Source organism: Leuresthes tenuis, unplaced genomic scaffold (genome assembly GCF_036924035.1).
Source record: "Leuresthes tenuis unplaced genomic scaffold, fLeuTen1.0.hap1 SCAF_6, whole genome shotgun sequence".
NCBI lineage: Eukaryota > Metazoa > Chordata > Actinopteri > Atheriniformes > Atherinopsidae > Leuresthes > Leuresthes tenuis.
The window spans coordinates 12926149-12946525 of record NW_027325360.1 but is presented as its reverse complement, the minus strand read 5'-3'; the positions used below and the strand labels follow the sequence as shown (position 1 = coordinate 12946525).

At 39.8% G+C, this 20377-nt stretch overlaps 2 protein-coding genes across 3 annotated transcripts; both read left to right on the top strand.

Moving 5' to 3' along the window:
- Positions 1-747: 747 nt before the first annotated feature.
- On the top strand, positions 748-7183 carry znf366 (zinc finger protein 366). Of its 2 annotated transcripts, XM_072387689.1 has the most exons (6): positions 748-1793; positions 1882-2049; positions 2427-2577; positions 3082-3273; positions 5503-5677; positions 5762-7183. In XM_072387689.1, the coding sequence occupies exons 1-6, from the start codon at positions 772-774 to the stop codon at positions 6358-6360; spliced, it is 2307 nt and encodes a 768-aa protein (XP_072243790.1). In that variant the 5' UTR covers positions 748-771; the 3' UTR covers positions 6361-7183. The 2 variants fall into 2 exon arrangements, with proteins under 2 accessions (XP_072243790.1, XP_072243791.1); XM_072387690.1 differs by lacking the exon at positions 3082-3273.
- Positions 7184-10839: 3656 nt separating this feature from the next.
- mrps27 (mitochondrial ribosomal protein S27) lies at positions 10840-19921 on the top strand. Its single transcript, XM_072387688.1, has 11 exons — positions 10840-10924; positions 11195-11272; positions 12624-12694; positions 12795-12853; positions 13430-13544; positions 14027-14105; positions 15232-15347; positions 15469-15571; positions 15692-15834; positions 17154-17315; positions 19150-19921. The coding sequence occupies exons 1-11, from the start codon at positions 10852-10854 to the stop codon at positions 19396-19398; spliced, it is 1248 nt and encodes a 415-aa protein (XP_072243789.1). The 5' UTR covers positions 10840-10851; the 3' UTR covers positions 19399-19921.
- The last annotated feature ends 456 nt before the right edge of the window (positions 19922-20377 follow it).

The window sequence follows — 20377 nt, the reverse complement described above, 5'->3', positions numbered from 1 at the left end:
TAACCATGTATTTTGAGCATCTAACCTCACCCCTTATGTATATCTGGAGATTCTAAAAAAAAAAGAATTGGAACTGCACCTGAAACATAATGGATACTCCTTTAACCTATGCTCTATATGTCCACCAAATTTCATCAAATCTGCATCAGTTAGAAAGTGTCTACCCTGGCTGACATGCCAACAAACCAACAAACAAAATGACCTTAGTGAAGGTCAAAGACTCCATGCAGCTTGTCTATTGATAAATTATTATCATTTTAATCTAAATGATGATAATGATAAATGTTCAAATGACTAATTTAGGTTTAAAAGAGCTCTTCACTAGTTGTGTGCTGAGATTTCTGTGCATTTCTGTTGCAATTCAAGAAAAATCCATTCATCCATCCATTTTCTATACCCGCTTAATCCACTTTTAGAGTCACAGGGGGGCTGGAGCCTAACCCAGCTGTCATTGGGTGGGATGGAGGGTACACCTTGGACAGGTTTAAAAAATCTGAAAATCCAAATTGATGGATCAGAACTGGAGACAGGGTTCTTTTAATTCCACATCTAATCAATATAGAATTGACAGAAATGACTGTCAGATATTTGCATTTGTGTTTTGAGTTTATATGGCCCCAAACTGAGATGAGGTGAAGCCGCAGATGTCTGGGAAGCTCACTGGTTTTCCCCCGAACCTGCAAAAGACTACAGTATGTTCAGAATGTGTTAATTTAGTGGATTTTTGGTTAAAGACAATTAAACACTTTTCTTTTCTGTGCAGAAAAAAATATGGAAAAAGACGCGGCAAACTTCTCACCAAGTGGAAGTCCTCCCCGTAGAGATGAGCTGCGACAAACATCTCAGCGCAGTTTCTACCTAAGCCCAGCCCCGCTTTATATCAAGCCACCAAGGTTCTCCCCAACCAGTTATCCTGTCATATCACCCACCAGAGACACCTACAGTCCTTTCAGCTCACCTGCATTCTTTTCTATGCTTGGCTCCGGGTACACCCAAAAGGAAGGATCCCAAAAACGGAAAAGAATTCCTCTCAAAATGGACGCCCAGGAAGGTGAATCTCCTGATAGAGAAGCTGAGGAGGCAGAAGAGAGCAGCAGTAAGAAGACAATGGACCTCTCCCACAGCCCCTTCTCCCTCCTTCCTCGATCCATTTCCTCCTCATCTTCTAAACCAATCCCAGGGATGATTGAGCTCAACAGGCTGCAGTTTCATCACAGATCACCAGGTGTGAGTCTACCTGTCCAGGTGAAACAGGAGCCTCTTAGTCCATCCCCTGTTTGGCCCCCCTCTCCTTTCCTTCTCCATCCTCCCTACTTCCCACCCCTTCCTCACAGCCTTCTACCATTCCCCTTCTTCATGCCCGGGCCTGTCATGCACCTCTCTCCAGGTGCTTTCTACCCCAGAGAGGACCTCCGCTCCAGTCAGTCTGCCTGTGACGGACCTCCTCGAAGTGGGACAACAAGCACTGAGAAGCTCAGTCTCAATGTGCACGTGGACGACAGCTACTACGTGGATGTCGGTGGGGACCAGAAGCGGTGGAAGTGCCGCATGTGTGAAAAGTCTTACACCTCCAAGTACAATCTGGTCACACACATCCTGGGCCACAGCGGCATTAAGCCACATGGCTGTCACCTCTGTGGGAAGCTGTTTAAGCAGCTGAGCCACCTGCACACACACCTGCTCACCCACCAGGGCATGAGGCCTCACAAGTGCCAGGTGTGCCACAAAGCATTCACTCAGACCAGTCACTTGAAGAGACACATGATGCAACACAGTGATGTGAAGCCATACAGGTAGCTGAATTTTCCCAGGCAAATTTTACTTTTCATTGCAACCCTTCTTTTTAACCTCCTGCTCCTCATCTATATTTTCTTTCTGCAGCTGCAGCGTCTGTGGTAGAGGTTTTGCTTATCCCAGCGAGCTTCGTGCCCATGAGCTGAAGCATGAAAAAGGGCAGGAGAACGTGTGTGTGGAGTGTGGTCTGGATTTCCCTACTCTGGCCCAGCTGAAGAGGCACCTGACTGTCCATCGTGGTCCCACCCTGTACAGGTGATCATGAAATCCCTCTTTTGTTCATAACTGAGTTTATTTTAAGATGTTTTAGCAGATGCTCATAGTCTTAGAAATGTCATTTTACTGGTGACCAGTAAGATTAGCATCATTACTAGAAATAATAATGTTTTGTAAGATTTGGACAGAAACAAATAGTTTGTTTACACCTGCTTTTACCATTCATTATGTTCAGCTAACCTGCTATTGTCTGCTATTGGCCTCACACTAAGCAAACGCAAGAGAGTAGTATCAGTTTTCTCAAGCCAAAAATATACAATAAAGTGCATATGCATTTCCAAAAGAACTGTATTAGTGCATTAACATTTTGTTTTCTGTATTTGGCTCAGTATGAACATTGCTTGTTGTTCCTGCAGGTGCACGGAGTGTCAGAAGACTTTCCAGTATCCAAGTCAGCTTCAGAACCACATGATGAAACACAAAGACATCAGACCGTACATCTGCAGTGAGTGTGGGATGGAGTTCATCCAGTCACACCACCTGAAACAGCACACGCTCACTCACAAAGTAGGTTGAAAACAAACCAAGGGGAGAATAAATGTCACTATTTTTGACTGGAGTTGGCAATAAAAACAGGTTTTAGGCTTTAAACTGTTGTAACAGTCACGGTTGTCACTGTTTTATTGTCAAGGCATTTTATTTATAATTTACATTTTTAACAGAAAAGATGATCTACAGAGTTTGGACGCTAGCCAAACAGGTTGTTCACAGCAGCTTCAAAGCAAAACCTCTTTAAATTCTGCCTCTTAAAATAATTTATAGCCTCTTGAATTTCAGTTTTCATGTTGCATTCCCTATTTCAGTAGCTTTATTGGTAGCTTCTTATAAACGTATACATATTTGCTGCATTAACCAGGTCCAGCTCCTTAATGAAACAAAAACATTGATCATTCAATGTTAATTTATTTTTTTGCAAAATCTTATAGATATATGCATAAAAAAAAAAGAGAGAAAAAGATTCAAGCAAAAGATTGACTCATCTTTCTCATGCCACTCATTCTGTCACTTCAGGGGGTAAAGGAGCACAAGTGTCGTATTTGTGGTCGGGAGTTTACGCTGTTGGCCAACATGAAGCGCCATGTCCTCATCCACACCAACATACGAGCCTATCAGTGCCACATGTGCTTCAAGAGTTTTGTCCAAAAACAGACCCTCAAGGCTCATATGATTGTGCACTCAGACATCAAGCCCTACAAATGCAAGGTTGGTCAAATGTGGCTCTTGGGTGACATTTTTGGGTTTTGTTTCTCTTTCGTTTGCCAGTTAAAGGCATTGTTCAACATTTTTTTAAATGCTCTGTCCTCACAGGGAAAAATGTTGTTATCAGTTTAGTAATTAGTGGTGATCATAATTACTAAAGAAACTGAGTTAGGGTGGTGTTGTCATTCTGTAGAATCAGAAACTCTAAAATGCAATGATGTGTACATGACAAAACATTATAGTTTTATCATGCAGGGCTGCGTTTTCTAAAGCTTTCATGTCTCCTCGACATCTTTTTAAACCAACCCCTTTGTCCTCTCCTTACCATAACCACCTGATTATCTGTATTGCCAGAACAAACAAAAGTGTTACAGCAGAACTTTTCAGTTGCAGCATCAAAGTCCATGTGCTGCTTTTATTTTGTAAGAATTAACCAATCTGAACCAGTAAAATTTTGTAGCGGCTGCATTAAAGAATTTTCCCACTTTTGGAGTGTTTGTTTTGCCCTTAGTGTGTGGTGTGAGGACTGAGACGATGACCAGATAGCAGGGAGGCTTATGGGAGTGGGAGCCTCCTTGTCCATAGGAAGGATATTGCCGAACAAACTGCCTCTCTAACAATGGCCCCCCCAGCCTCCCCGGAGAACAGGGGCCGCAAATAGATTTCATCTCGCTTTCTCTGCTGCTGGAGGGAGCTTCCTGTTTTCTCACGGTCCTCTTGGACAGTTTACAGTCCCTCTCTCCTCCTGAAGGAAAGGACCACCCTAATAAAAAAGAATGCAGAGGAAGGACAGCGCAGGAGTTGCCCTTCCCTGTTCTCCTCCTGGCCCTGTCTCAGTGTTGCTTCCTCTCTCTTTCTGTGTCTAAAGCTTTCTGTTTTTCTTGTGTGTGTGCGAAGCGGAATGAGAGAGGGGGGAAGACAGAGAGAAAGAGGGAAACAGGGATAGAGGGAGGAAGAAAGGGTGTGTGTGTGTATCTAAATGCCCACACATTCATTCATGATTACGTGTAGCTCTGCTCCTCGGCATTGTGAGAAAAATTACTCATCTAACAAAGAAGATGTGTTGGAGAAAGAACGATAATACACAGCTGACGTTGGCCTGTTGTCTTGTGATTCTTTCACAGTGTTTACTACAGTCACAGGTGGAAGTTGTCTTTACTAAACTGATTTACTGAATTCTGATGATTATGTAACTCTATGAGAAGCTTTGATTCCCACTGCATTTTTGTTCCAATGAACTACTTTAATCGGACTGCTTACAATAACCTTGTAGCTCAAGATTTTTTATTGAACAGTCTGTCGCCTTCCAAATCCTTTGCAATTATTGTGGATAAATCCATCCAAAAACAAGATAATCAATAATATTATGAGACTAATGGGGCTTAACTTACCTTTAGTTAATAATATAACTGTACTTGAACTTAAAAAACAAGTTTGATGATAAATAAAGCTGCACATAAAAACATCTGATACACCTTTGTGTTAAGTTCACACCTACCAGCACCACTAAAGCTTACTTTAACACGTTACGGTTAATTTGTTTAATCCCTTAGCTGCTGGGGTATTTATTTGAAATCTCCTGAAAAATATCAAACAGCTCTTCAACTGTGAGCAGAAACTTCTGGACCCTGCTGAAAAGAGACTCTCTTAAGAATACTAAAATATGAAATGTTCGTTTATCCTTATTACCCAGCCAAAATTAAATCTAAAAAAATCTGACATTTTTACTTTTGTCAAATCTAATCTTCAGAGAGGAAATAAAGGCCACACAACAATTAATCAGTGAGGCTCATTGTGATGAGCATCTTAAGTGATCTGAACTCTGTTGGTTTGCTTTAAAGGCAGTCAGGTTGCAGTGAGATCTTGTCACTACTTTTGGACTTGTGGAATACAAATGAGTCCTGGGCCAAGGGAGCACTTACTCACCTGCCGTGCCTCTCCACAGGCAACACTGACACTTATGTTGCTGAAGATTTTTGAAAACTGTTGCGCTGCTGAATTTGTTGCAATAGCAAGAAATCCCAGCTAATGCAACATCCATTTTAGTAATTTAATCAGTGAATGTGTTTTTTTTTACACAGAATGACACATGCAGACGGATAGTTATGTCAGACTTATCAAATGGAAAGAACTGAGAATAGAGCAGTAATTACTTAATTACTTTTAACATTGTGTAAAAAATGTTTGCTTTGTAAGGAAAACTGACATGACAATGCACTTCTTGTCTTTCAGCTTTGTGGTAAGGAGTTTAACAGGATGCACAACCTAATGGGCCACATGCATCTCCACTCAGACAGCAAACCTTTCAAATGCCTCTACTGCCCGAGCAAGTTCACCTTGAAGGGAAACCTCACCAGACACATGAAGGTCAAACATGGAGTCATGGACAGAGGCCTGGATGAGAGACGTAAGCATGTACATGTTGTAAATGGCTTAGATTTTTTTGTCACAAAAAGTTGCCCAATACGATCACTTATTTCTTTGTTTTCAGTCTTTCAGCAAAGAGGGCGGTTCTGCCTGTCCACCTCAATGGGCCTCCTCTCCCACTTCAGCCAAGAGCAGCCATTTGACCTCTCCCAGAAGCCCACGGGTCTGCCCAACCTCCGTCTCTCCCAGTCGGACGGCGAGAGCGTCCCAGGAAGCTCTTGTCAGGAAGAGGATGAGGAGAGCTTGTACAGAAGGAGCCAGTACAGCCCTGAGGTAGACCAACAAGAGCCTGCAGCTGAGGAACAGTACATCCAAGAGCTGGAAGAAAGAAGGCAGGAATGCCCTGATGAGCTGAGGCCAGACAAGAGACAGAAACAACAAAAGTACCAACAAGATTTAGAGGATGAGACATTTGAAGGGGAGGCAGCAGCAGGTGGAAAATCTATAGATCCCAGAGGTGGCCAGGTGGACCTCTTAGAGTCAGAGACATCTTCTGAATCTGATACTGAGCGAGATGAGCAGGGGTACCGCCGTGAAACAGTCCTCAGACAGTCATATGTCTATGACTCAAGTTCAGAAGATCAGCAACAGGAGCTAGATGAGCCAGAGCAAAACAAGTTGGATGGCACTTATGAGGCCACTGATGTCTCAGAGAGAAACTAGAACACGGTGGAGACAGAGTGGTGATACAGTGCACACAAGTAAATTTACGGGTCCCAGGATGAACAACGACAGAATTAATTAAAGACTAGTGAGAATATGTAGGTTTGAAGGAACATTGATTTCAGTCTTGACAGGAAAATGAAGAGGATGTTCAAGAGACACTCCCCTGCAGAGAAAGGAGGTCTCTAAGCACAAGTGATTAAAGAGGATGTGGTATTGTAGCTTATAGCGCAAAAGAGAGCAGATCAGATTAACAGATCAGAACTGAAAAATGAAGTAACTGAAAGCTGTGAAGCATGTTGCATGTACAGATCAGACACTGTTAAAAATGGTGACTGGCAGAGAGTTGATGTGAATTAAAGAGAGGGAACGTGTGATTAGTATGTTTTGTAAATAAAAACCAATAAATATAATTAATGTTTTAGTTTTTTACAAACCTTTTTGCAATGTTGACTAAAAATATGCAACTTTTCTGTAACTGTGACTCTTATCAACGATGCTAAAATCAAAAATGTGTTATCACTCAGATGATTGTGTATGCTTTGAGGTTATTTTTGTTTGCGTCTGCATGGAACATTGTGTTAAAAGTAAACATATAATTTACTGGGAGTAATAATTAATGTTATACAGGCACTGCAACACAGCTTGACTGTATTCATGAAATAAACTGTGATTTTGTTCTGTTATGTCTAATGTTTGAATCAATTTTGATTTTCTTTGATCATTGTGGATGGGCTGATGTCTGAATTTTCACTGTATGGAAGTGTAATAATAGCGATCTGAATATGATTCTGCTGAATAAATCTACAAATAAAAGCTTGAACTGGTGCAATGTGTGCCTTCTAAAAATCTCTGTGAGCGCTTTTAAAGAACATAAGCTTAGACATTAGGTTTTAATCCTTCCATGACCGACACATGCCTTTCCGAGCAAGAGATGATTGCTGCATGTTTCACACAGCATGCCTGTCTCCCTATGCTTCTCTTTCAAAGCAGCGGAAGAGGAAGAGAAAACACCTCTCCCCTTCTGTTTTTTAGGATGCGATCAAACAGCAGTGACAGACGCAGTAGGTGTCCCAGACAAAAGCTTCATATGTCTGTATGACTCAGAGTAAAGCATTGTTTCTGATCATTGCAGAAGCCCCACTTAAAAAAGAAATACTACTGGATTCAAGGAATGTTTTTTTTTTATTGTTATTCCTATAAAGTAGAGGATGATATTGTGTGGGACAGCTCAGAAATATCACTTGAGTAACAAGAAAATAAGGAAAATGTAAATGTTAAATGTATTGTTTACTTAGTTTTATCCCACAGGCTGCCTATTTAACTTTATCGTGCCAGTTCAGGTAAACACTGTCACTTCTTGTCAAATGAAATGCAGAACAGCAGCTTCTCTTTTTCAACCAGCCACGACCACCGTGTCCCAAAGGGTGAAACTGCAAACAGTATGAGGAAGTTCTCACATCCTCCTCTTCTTTCCTTTCCTCACCTACACGTTTCAATCTTGGCCGCTAGTGTCGAGAAAAACCACAGAGAGTGAATGTGTGCCGTCAAAACCAGCTCCTCTCTGCAGCATCACCTTCTGTCACATATAACCGAGTCCAGCCCAGACATTCAATGAAAGGTGGAGTTTTGTGGGGTGATTCTGTCTCTCTGTGTGTTTTTCATGAACTGAAACCTAGGAGAGCATGAGAATTCATAGGTGTGGGTGACACACAGGAGAACATGTACTAACATATCTGACGGGAAAAAGAAGCTTGTGGTAACAAACTGAAGAGGCTCTGCTTTGTGGGGAAAACTAAAACATTAATCATAACCAAGCTAGGAAGATCATGTCTCATTAGGACGAGAACAAACTGTTAATCAGTTCATTTTAGAAGCCATGGAAACAATTAAAACCATACATGTGCTGGGAATTATTATTAAGAGAAGATTTTGAGGACAGAATCTGTAACAAATGTTGGCTATTTCAGTGTTCATTTTAGTCTTCAGAAATGTCAAAAATGTTTATGATAAGCCAGCAGGCTAATACTCTTTAACCTGCTGGGTGATTTTGCCACCCATTGATTTAGCACAAAAAACATTATTTTGTCAATTGATTTGTCGTCAACAGCAAATGATAGTGAAGTATTCGAACGATTCAAGTCGATTAATCTTAGTTATTTGTCAAGGATGATGGTCCACCTTCAGGCTGCTGCTTTTGCTGATGTTCACAGTTTCATTCACTTTATTTCAATTCAAATTTCAGAATTTTGGCTATCATCTGTTGACTGAAGTGACACAGTAACCAATACTGAAAATAACATTGTTCCCCATGGACAAAAACCCAACAAAACTCATGTGTTTTCAGTTTAAAATCCTTTAAGGGTCAATCCCAGAGCTAAAGGACAAATTTTTTAAAGGTAGATAAAGGAATATGTGGTTGGATGTTACAGGGTGGCTCCCATCTTGTTGTATCCTCTTCAAAACGTACAGAATTGTAAGATAAGCCTGTTAGCTAGTTTGTTCAAAGACAGAATTTTCAATATTTACACTATATTTCTAGTTTCTGTCTGACATTTACTCCACACCGATCGATACGATCACACGTGTTTTAAAAGCCTGGATTCAGGGGAGATTTGAATGACAGATTCACACCACAACTGTAACCCATAGTAGTCCTCAGTCAGATGAAGTTTTCGCACATCACTTATAGCAGAATAAACCCAAGATAACAACAGATAAAACCTGGGACTTCAATGATGCGGCTCAGCCCATCTTTTATATACAAATCATTGAAGTGTTTTCACAACTTCAAAGCAGCACTAATGCAGTAAAACTTTCTTTCAGAAAATGCACTAGTTTAATGAATTGGTTTAATTGTTATATTCCATAGAGATTCATTAGCATTCAAGTCCTCCAAAATGCCTTGTCATTCTGTATGGACACATTTTAAACAATACTGCTTTCGTGTCACATGGTTTTACCCTCAACTACGTGCACCACAGTCGTACAATGCCATGGATGTGACAAAAAAAGGAAGCAGAGAGGGGTACTGAAAACAAATACTTCTTAAATCTTTGCATCACTAGACCACAATCACAAAATAATGCCATTTTTTTACAAGGGTGGGACTATAGAAACAAAGTTTGGAGCATTCTGCATATCTCATCTGCAAAATGATGAAGTCGGGTTGTAAAAATCTTGAGAATAGACCTGAGATTTAGACTGGAAAAGAGGGGTGTGCCCGTAAAAATGATTACTTCCTTTTACTTCTCTCTCCTGTGCATCTCAGGTACGAGTTTCCTGTTTTGTTGGTCAGTGAAAAAACGAGATGGTGTTAAAATTCTTCCATGTTTTGTTTAACAAATCTGTCCCACCCCAGTCTTAACCTGTCACCTCCTTTGACCCATAGCCAGACAGCTTACTGTAATAATAGCTGAGGGCTGTCCTCCAGCAGTACTTGTGGAGAAGAAAAACACTGATTCACTGACAGAGAGGTGATGAAGGACAGCAGGTCAGCAGCCCTGCTTTTCACAGGACAAATGAATGCAAGATTTAAAAAGCACAGCTGTGTATTTTTCTAGCTGCACAGTGGCTTTCTGCTCTATATTAGGGTTTGTTACTATTTTGGGGTCTGTTTGCAGCCTTTGACTGGACAAATTCATTGGAAGCTTCAGGAATCAGTCATCTATCAACACTGGCACTGATCATGGCTTTAAAATCAGTGTCTCAGGGCAAAGAGAAGCATTGCACTTACAGAGTTTTACTGATGTGTCTCTTCCTTATTTAAAGAGTGCCCTCTACTGATATGTATTCTTAAAAAGTGCTGCTTTTATATGTATACATATATATATATATATTAAAAAATGAGATACTTTTGTTTAGATTAATCAGACAATCAAATAATCAGATAATCCAATTTTAAACTGTGCTGCATTACCAAAGCCAAATAAATTCTGGACATTTTAGTGATAAATAAAAAATCATTATAGATTCAAATGTTACTGTAAACTGTAAAATAAAAGAGCATATTATTTTTTTAAAAAAAAGCTTAATATTCAACCTGTCAACATGATGATTTGCTGAATTTATCCCACAGAGGATGCTTTGCAAAGGAGTAAGCAAAATAATTAATCTTGTGTGAAATTGAAATTTGTTAGTTTCACTCATAGTTTACAGTAATTTGGGGGTAAAAAAGGAGAATTTGTGAAATTGATATAAAAATAGAACTGTACTGCACACGGTTCATTGTAGTTAACTGAATTTATCCTACATCCACCATCACTGTAGAATGTCCTCATTGCTGAAGAAGAAGAAGAAGAAATTACTTTAATAAATTGATAGAAAATACGTGTGTATCTTAAATCACTATCACTTATTTCATGAATAGCTAATGTACCTGTTATAATTTCTGGTTTAATCTACTAATCTACTGGGTTTAAACCACTGGGTCAAAACATAACGAATTTTAAAATGCCCCCCTGCTTCAGCTCTGAAATGGTATCATCCAAGATGGCAGCCTCCGTGTTGAAGCGATGTCTTACAGCAGCTGTCAAAGTTAAATGTTTATCTCCTTCGCTTACAGGTAGATACATTCAATTTCTGTCTATGAAAACATACATATTTTACTTTGACTTCATATTTGTCTGCAGCCTGTTTTTGTTTTGTCTTTTTTAACCATAATGACAGTTGAAATAGGAGAAGCTAAATGTCCCTGGCTCGTTAGCTAACCATATGTTGTTTAATTAACCTGCTGGGTTGATGTGTTCTTCGGTTTTAAAGGATAAGAGACACCCTTTGACTGCACCTATGGCATTCAAATCTTCATTTCCCGGTTGACTCTTTGTGTTCACAGCCAGACGATGGCTGCTCTCGGCAGCCTATACAGACACCAAAACGTGGGAGGCAAGACAGAAAGACCCTCACAACCTGGGTAAGACGTACAACTTTGTACTGTTCAGCCATCACTTTCAGTGAACAGCCCAGACAGAAGTGACTGAGGGCAGGCCAGTGAGATGTAGGACCTACATTCATACAAACTGCATTGTTGTACGTGTTATAAGCAGCTGAACTGTCGGCAGCGTTTTTAACCATAAAGTATTCAGATCCGGTACCTTTGATCTTAATCCTATCAGAGATTGGCCCTGTGGCTGTTATACAGTTGTATATGTTGCATTATTGTTATCCATGCATAAGCAGGCTTTTTATTTGGTTATTCTTTCTATTTTTGAACAATTATATGATTAACTGCAACAAACGCATATTTTCATCATGAGTACATTTGCAGATTATTTATTTTCTTTATTTAATCAATCATTTGTTTCGTAAAAGATCAGGTGAGAAATGCTCTTTATCGCGACATCCTCACATTGTTGGTTTTGTTCAACCCGAACTTCAGACCTCTGTTTTTATTATGGAACTACTATTGGGTATCAAAAAGGAAAGGCAGGAAATATTCACCACCACATGAAAAATGTTCAGAATAGTTGCTAACTGGCTATTTTTGTTTTTGGACAGTACTTGAGTAAAATGCATCATTAGTTTTGGAATCTAACTATAAAATGGATGGGCGAAGACTTCTTTGTCACATACTTGTACCTGTCAGATACTGAAAGCTGGCATTTAATGCAAGGCTATATTCTGAGCTTTTTCTGCCCCTCTACAATCAAATGTTCATTTTGAGGTAACAGCCTGAGAGGGCTTCATTAGGATTTTTTTAATGATGTTAGATAAATAATCTGTTGTTCATGACGTTGAACACCAAACTGAATATGAGTTGAACAATTGCATTGACACCAGTAATGAGCATTTATGCATCATAGCACTGTTTTAATACACAAGCACTTTAATGGCATGCAACACATACATGGGTGACAAATGTTTTGTGAGAATGACGAACAAGTAGTTTTTATGATAGATGGTTGCTTGCAGCATTCTTTCAGATAGTGCTATTGTGAGTGCACTCCATCAACACATGGTGGCACTGCAGCCTCATGATGTAATGGTAACTGGCATCCATTCAAGAATTTGTGCATAATTTACATATCTAACTTTGACTTATATAGAATTAAGATCATTAACATTGCAGTTTAAACATTTCTAATGGATTACAGATGATTAAACATTGTATTACATGATCATATACATTTGTGGATGTGTGGCGTTCCGTTGGCAGTTGCATCACAGTTGCATCACAGTTGTACGATGCTGCTGAATATTTAGTGAATTGGTCATGACATTGTAAAGTTTGTAATAGTATTGCTGTGTTTTGTTTTAACCCACAGCTGTGCTGGCCAACACCATGGACAGAACATATGATAGGAACCTCCCTGTCAGCTCTCTGACTATCTCACGGGTAAGCTGTATCTACACTTAAATTGACTGCATCTTCTTTGTTTTTTTGTATATTTAATGGTAATATGTAAACATGTTAGTGACTACATTCTCTTTTTCAGTTTGTTGACAACATTTCTTCTAGAGAAGAAGTCGATCAGGCAGAGTACTACCTTTTCAAGTACGAGGAGTCATTTTTCTTCTTCTGCATCATCATTTCTGTGCTGAATATCTGCTGCTTTCTTGTTGTTTTTTTTTTTTCTGGTACCAGCTTATGTATTTTTCTTGGAATGAATTGTCTGTTTGGCTTGTCTGTTTTGGTTTATATTCGGTCACATAGCTGTCTTTGTTCGGGGCAACTCCAGACCTTTCCTGTTTACTCCTTCCTCTGGAATCTGCACCCATTCTTGTGATTTCTAGATTTAGTATGTTTCCCAATAGCACCTTTGTTCAGGAAACATTTATTTTCATGATCAAGTTTTGGTTTGATAGTAGTTTTTGGGAGATTCAATTGTTTTTGCTGTGTTTGGACTCTTACATTTCTTTTATTACGCTGGTTGTCAGGATAAGTTTGTCATATTTGAAGTTTGCTCTTTGCTGAGCCTTAGCAGATGATGTTGTATACCACTGATTAATCAAATGTCATCTCCTCTTTTCCTCACATCTTTCTTGCATTTTGTCTCTTGCCTTAGTTGACCCGACTGAGATGGATAGATCATAATAAAAAAAATGTCTTTGTTTTTTTGTTCTTTTTAAGGTTTCGTCACAGTCCCAACTGTTGGTACTTGCGAGACTGGACTATTCATGACTGGATCCAACAGTGTCTAAAATACGGGGCTCGAGATAAGGCCATGCACACACTTAAAAACAAGGTACACAGCATCTTATGTTTGGTGTATTCCTTGGAAAGGAAATAGATGTTGGTTACTTGATGAGCTCATGCTTGTAATCGGAGAGGAAGCCTGATCAGAGTCAGCTGATCACCTCTGACAGCTACAGCTACTTGTCAGTGTGAGATGTTACAGGTCCAATCTTAACCTCTCACATTTATGCTCAGACTGATTTGAGCAACACAGTTAATGTCAAGCATTCTGTAGGATTGAAATATCTGTGAATTGTTCCAAAAGCAGAGACATCCGCTCACATGTGAGGTGTTTACAGAAAAGTAAAACAAGGCGCACTTAACCCATTATTTTGTTTGGCGAGACGTTTCGGAGAGATAAATCAGCTGTATGTCTGTATAACATTCACATCAAACTGTCTGTTGTAAACATTTGTTGAGCTATTGCACAAATACTATAGTAGTGTTAGATGTGATACAAATCTTTTCAAATCTGTACAAATCTGTGTTTAGGTCCAGTATGGAATATTCCCAGATGACTTCACCTTCAACTTGTTGTTAGATTCTTTCATCAAGGATGGAGACTTTAAAAGTAAGGCTTTTTAAAACGTTTTTCTGGTTCCAACAGTGGGTGGTAAACATGAGGCCTACAGAGGCCAAAATACGAATCAAATCCTTGCAGGTTTCCAAACATATCTGTGTTGACTTTGAATACAGCCTGAAATGGGTACAGACTGTCAGTCACTAAAATCAGATTTCAGGCCTTTCATTGCTTGTTTGGAAGAAACACAGCTAAAGGGGAAGCCTGATTATTTTCCTCTGTGATAACAGCAGATGACAACAATACATCATTGTGGAGACTTGGGTTTTGCAGCTGTAAGTCGAGGTTTTGATTAGATTTGTCAAAGTTTGTATGTCTTATAACTTTGGAAGTGCAACGCAAATCTAATATTGTTTAAATACCTTTGATATTCCACACCAGTCACTATCAAACATTTTGTCATTCCCGATAGCTAAAGGCCAGCTAGATAAACTCAATAATCCTGTCTTGACACCAGACGTCAGCAATTGCCTTTATAAAAAAAAAAAATTAAAAAAAAGACCAAAATTAGAACTTAGACCAAAAAAACTACTCAAAACCCATCAAAGGCGCAAAATGTAGGATCTCATGTTCATCTTTTGCTTTAGATATGGCAGATTCAAAAGGGCTCAATACCACATACACTGTCCTGTGAATACTTGAAGTGTATTACTGTGCAGATGTCAGTAGTTTAACAAATGTACTATTTACTGCAACATTCACAAAAAACTTCAGCATCCAGATGTTTTTGATGTGATATGACCCCATTTTAAAAATGAAAATAAGAAGTGGGACCAGATGGAAACTTATCTGGTAATTTTTTTTTCAGTTTGTAACCAATGTGATGGCTATAATACTAAAGACAGGGTTGAAATATTGTGATTTTATCCTTTTAAAAGCAGAAGCGCTGTTCCGTAACTAAAAAAGAAATAGTGTGTGCAACGGATCATTAGCTCGCGGGATGGTTACATTCCTCTGCAGTGATTAGATGCCACCCTGCAGCTAGGATTTTGGTCATATAGATTAACACCATTTCACCTTTTCTGTGATCTCTCCAAAGATAAACCTGAGAAAAACAAACGACAAAAAAAGAAAAGAAATCCGCTTTAACATAAATGATTTGTATGTGATGTCATAGGTGCCTGTTCTGTGGTTGAAGAGGTGATGCTTCAGGAGGCCTTCAACCTTCCCTCCACACAGATATTGTCTCTGTACGCTTTGGGCAATTTCTTAGGAACTAGACCACAACTCACTGTGAGTGACAACAGAATATTGTTATGTTTTGAAACACTATACGTTATCCTTGATGATAAGTGTGATGAATACATTTTTTTGATGCCTGGGATTAACAAACATTGTTTGTCACTGTGTTCAGGTGTCTGAGGAGCGAGCTTTGGGAGCGTCTTTGCTCATTTGTGGGCTGAACCAAGACAACACTGTTGGCCACAGCGCTCAGCTGCTGGGCAATGCCTTCCTTGGTGTGTGTTTGAGTTTCTTCCGCACAGTGTTGGGTTTATTATTGACACTGTGATTGATTTATCCTGCATTCTTTCATTAGTTCCTTGTCTCATTTATTTTCCTCCTTACACCTAATCCAGGCAAAGTGGAGATTTTAAAGGGCATACATGCCGTGTTTAAAGGGATGCCTCTCTTCTGGGCTCGAGGGTATCTGGACCGAGCGCTGGCTGTCATGGAGAAAGTTGCTGCTACGTCTGGTGATATCAAGCTGTCCAAAGACACAGTAAGAACCCACAATTTCACAGGACTATTTCACTTTGTGTGTGAACACGTCCGGCTGAAGTTGGTCTTCACAAGGAGGAAACTTTCCTGCAGATGCATGGATATAATCTTTGTTTATAAGAATGCCCACAGGCTGAGAATGTCTCAGATGCAGGCTGTCGCAGTTGCAAAAGCGTAATGGAAAAATCGAAGTATCGTAAACCAATAATCTACATGACTTCAAATTCTCAATTCCTCAGTGTTTCAACAACACGCCTGCCAAGTCTGAAGAAGATCAGATAAACTCAGTTAAGAAAAAGCAAAATATACACACACAAAGACGTGCAGAGAGTCACAGATTTATTAGCATGATCATGAGAATCAGCAAGGGGAGCGAACAAGATTTACGTAACCAATTATCCCCAGTTTATATGCGGTTGCTCATTTTCTGGTTAACAGCTCCTTTAAGATGAATGCATTGATTAACTTAACACAGTCTACAAAGGACAATGGCATAATATTGATTACCGAAACCACGGTTGTTCTTTGTTGCTCTGCAACATACAACGCAAGTGTATGTGTTCATAAAACAGATATAGTAGAGCACAAAAGAAATGAGGACAATATTAAACACATAAACATCACAGCATTATTGCACTCAGTTGGACTGGGATTTCGTGGTCAAAACAGACATATTTTCCAAAGTTGCTGTAAAGTCAGGATTTAACTGTCTTAAAGAAATGTTAGAAATACAAAATGGTGCGGAGTGACATGTGCTGCAAAACAAACGGCTTTACACACCGCATACAGTCTGTTTCTCAGTTTTCACCTGCTGTGATGGACGACACGCCGATATTTTTACGTACATGCGGTACTGGCTCTAATCCGGCCTCTGCTGTCCAGTTTGATAGTTCAGCTTTGTCCACATCTAATGAGATTTTGAAGAGCCCGGAGCACTGAGGGTGTCTGTGATAATCACTGAAACAAGAACCAAAGAGCCAGTGTCGGGCAGCGACATGGCAATAATGTAGACAGAGAAGATAACACAGTAGGACGGAGAGGATGTATTACATCTCAGGTGCTGGTGACTGCTGCCTCAGGTCACAGTAAATCATCCTCTTCCAAGATTAAGAGGTGAGTTGCCAAGAAAGGCGTTCTGGCTCTTGCGTCATCACCTGTCTGTTCTTTAGTCAAACATATTAGGAACTGCGTCTTTGTAAAAAAGCTGACTGCATTACACAAAAAAAAGAACTTTTCAGGCAGCAACAGCTGTTTTAGAACTTAAAATGACTTTAAAGCTATAATGTGCATACTCAGGATTGATTTTAATGTTTTTCCCAGCTGGACTACGTGAATGTCTTGCTGCAGGAACTGTCCTCGACCTCAGGCACAGATTCCTCTGGAGAGGAGTCAGGGGCTGAGGAAAACAAGAAAGAGGGTGATGTAGATGAAGAAGATGAGGCTGAGCAGGCTAAGCTCCCTCTGTATGTCAGCAGATTCACGGTGGGTGTTTGAAGTGTGTGTGCTTTTGTTTGTCATCTCAGTTAAATTTACATCAGTGTTCCTTGTCGGGGCAAACCACCAAACAGTGTTTCCTGTTATGTCTGGGTTTGGAACTCCGATTTCGAGTCAAATTGGAGCGAGCCGCTGACTGTGGGTTTATTATTAAGAATATAACGGAAAAGTATTTACTTCTACGCAAATCCTGAACATAAACTTAAAGATTTAAAGCATGTCTGGTCCGCCTCTGTCCAAATTCTATCTTTTTTAACCTGTACATCCGTACTCCCCAGTACAGCAGAGCTCATGTCCGTTATGCTGACTGGATCATCTCCATGATAAAAAAACCCCCAAAACATTGATTAATCTGCCAGGATGCAGCTTTTTCAGCTTAATCACATCTATTTTTTTCTGTTTTTTGTTAGAAATAGTAAGTCTTTGACCACTGATTGACAGCACTGAAATGAACGGGGAGGCCTTTGCATGAATGGTGCTCGGTGGAGTTTTCTTTGAAGCAAAGTTTTTGTTTACATTTAGTGTTACTCACCAAGATACACTATACATTGAATGCCATTCCTTTTCAGTCGCATATGGCAGTTTGAATTCTTTTTTTTCCCTGCCTTTGTTGGTGCATCAGAGCTTTTGACATGTTGCCACCACCTGTGAATCAGCCAAATGGTGTGAAACAGTCAGCTGGAATGTGGATTTCATTGATTGTGTGCAAGATTGTTCATATGCTTCCTTGTGCTCCCACAAAGGGAGCAAAGAATTCAGAGGCCCGCTTGGAGTAAAAATTTCCATCGCTATATTAGTAGTTAAGAACTCCTCAGTTTCTTTTCTACAATTACTTGCAGGACCCAGAAGTTTTAATGGTGATTGCATATTTTAAATGTTAGTTTTTATGTTCTGTGTCTGATATAGAGGAGACACATGGGTGTAAAATGTGCAGATTTGAGTAATGCAAGTAAAGTTTACATTTTGAAAAAAGAGCCTTCATTATCCAAATTTCCCAAAGCAACATAGCAGAAACTGTGTCTCAAGTCCTCCAAACACGAGTTTCTAGAATCAAATGTTTTTCGCTTTTCACTATCCAAACATTTGAATCCATTTTTATCCATTTTCTCCACACAAGCTCCTGAAAATGTGTCAACAATAAGGTGCAGTCATGGTCAGGTGTTGCTCATTCACATATGTAGAAGATTGTAGGAGATTCTATGTGTGAGACACATTCCTACTACCATGAATACTTCAGTGTTGTCCCTATGGAAAGCTCACAGGAGGCAGAACATGATGCACAAAGTTGTGCTTGTCCCTCCCGACTTTACAGCTAATGGTTGACTTTTTGTTGCATATTTGTAAGGAATATGTTCAGGGACTCCTTCACAGTTTTAGCTGCAGTACTTTGATTTGGCCCCTCACCCCTTTCTGTCTCTCACACAAACACCAGTCCCTTTCCCCGAACTTCATATGCACCGATCAATACATAATCTTGCACAGAAGGTTTGCTTGTTGATCATATTGTTGCCAACTGGATGTGGAAAAATTTAGGCTTTTCTTTTCCCAGATCATTTTAATATGTATATATATATATTTTTTTTAAAAAACACCTGCCAAAAAATGTGGCAGCATTGTTTTAATAAAGGCATTATTTTGTATGTGAAAATACGAGCATAGGCAAAAAATACATGGTAGAGTACCAATCCCTCCCCAACAAATGAACAGATCAAAGGCAATTTATCTCACCAAGATTTTTCTATCATAGGTTTAAGCTTAGTTAACGACTAGGAGATCTCTGTTTGGTTCCCTGAACATCTTCTTGTTTCCTTGCCTCTACCAGGAGCTGAGCAGCAAGCTGGAGTCTCAGAATAAAGTAGACCCTGCCTCCTTCCAGGCTTTAGTGACAGCTCTGGCCCAGCAGAACCTAGTTGCTGCAGAGAAACGGGACCTGGAGCAGCATGAGAGCCGGATGCGGGCCTGGGAGGCTGAGAAGAGGCAGCTTATCCAGAGAGAGAAGGAGATGAGGGAGAAGGCCGAACAGGAGAGACAGGAGCAATTAGCTGTCAGGGCTGCAGCTCAGCAGGTTTAGAGATCTGGTCCAACATCACTGAACTGTCCGCTGAGTGTGTGTTAGATTTGCGTGTACATCTACACGTCACCAGTTACTTCTGTACATATATATATCAATCATTGTGTGCTTGGGGCTTCTCATCGTGTGAAATAAAATGTTATTTGTACCAGAAATTCTGTGTCCCACTCTGTTGTGGCCTGTGAGATGATAACATCATTGGAGCGAATGCAGATATAAATTGTTAAACCCGATTGTTTGGTGACCTCATGAAAGCAAAAAAGGGAAACTGGGGAAAAGACCGTACTGTCAACCCTCCCCATTTCCCTCTCCGCCTGCAGCTGTCTTTGTCATGCGTTTGTGTGTTTTCAGTGGATGTGTCTTGTCAAAACCAATTTTTTCTCACAGAGCAGAATAAAAGGGGTGTTTGCACAAAAGAATTTGTTGATAGAATCTGCAGAAAACCACATTCTTTGCCTGGAAAGGAAGACATTTATGACCAGTAACCTTTCCGTTCACAAAGGAAGACATAAGTCATGCAATATAGATCCTGATTACCAGTGGAATAAATAGAAAGTGCCCTTCAGTGTTTTTTGAAAAGTCAGTATATCAACAAATCAATACAAAATCCGCTAATGCACAAACAGCGCAAGCTAACTTGGAAGCTGGGCTGTTTGGAACTGCGAACAGATCAGATTTGGAGATCTTTGCCGTAGAAAATGCCGTTGTGGTGGTGCATATAGTGCATTCATTCCACATTATGCTGCCTCTATTCAGTATTCAGAGCATGATGTTGGGAAACAGCCTGGTATGCAATCCAAGATGAATGAGCTGCACAAAATGCTGAAACGAGCTATTGTGATTCAGTAGTTCCTCAGTGTGTATCAGAGAACAACTTTGCATGTTTTTGTAATGGCTCTGAATGTTTTTTTGTTTTCTTTTTCTATTTTGATTGAGTCTGGATATGAGAGCATAAAGATGTTGCATCAGCTTTTAAGCC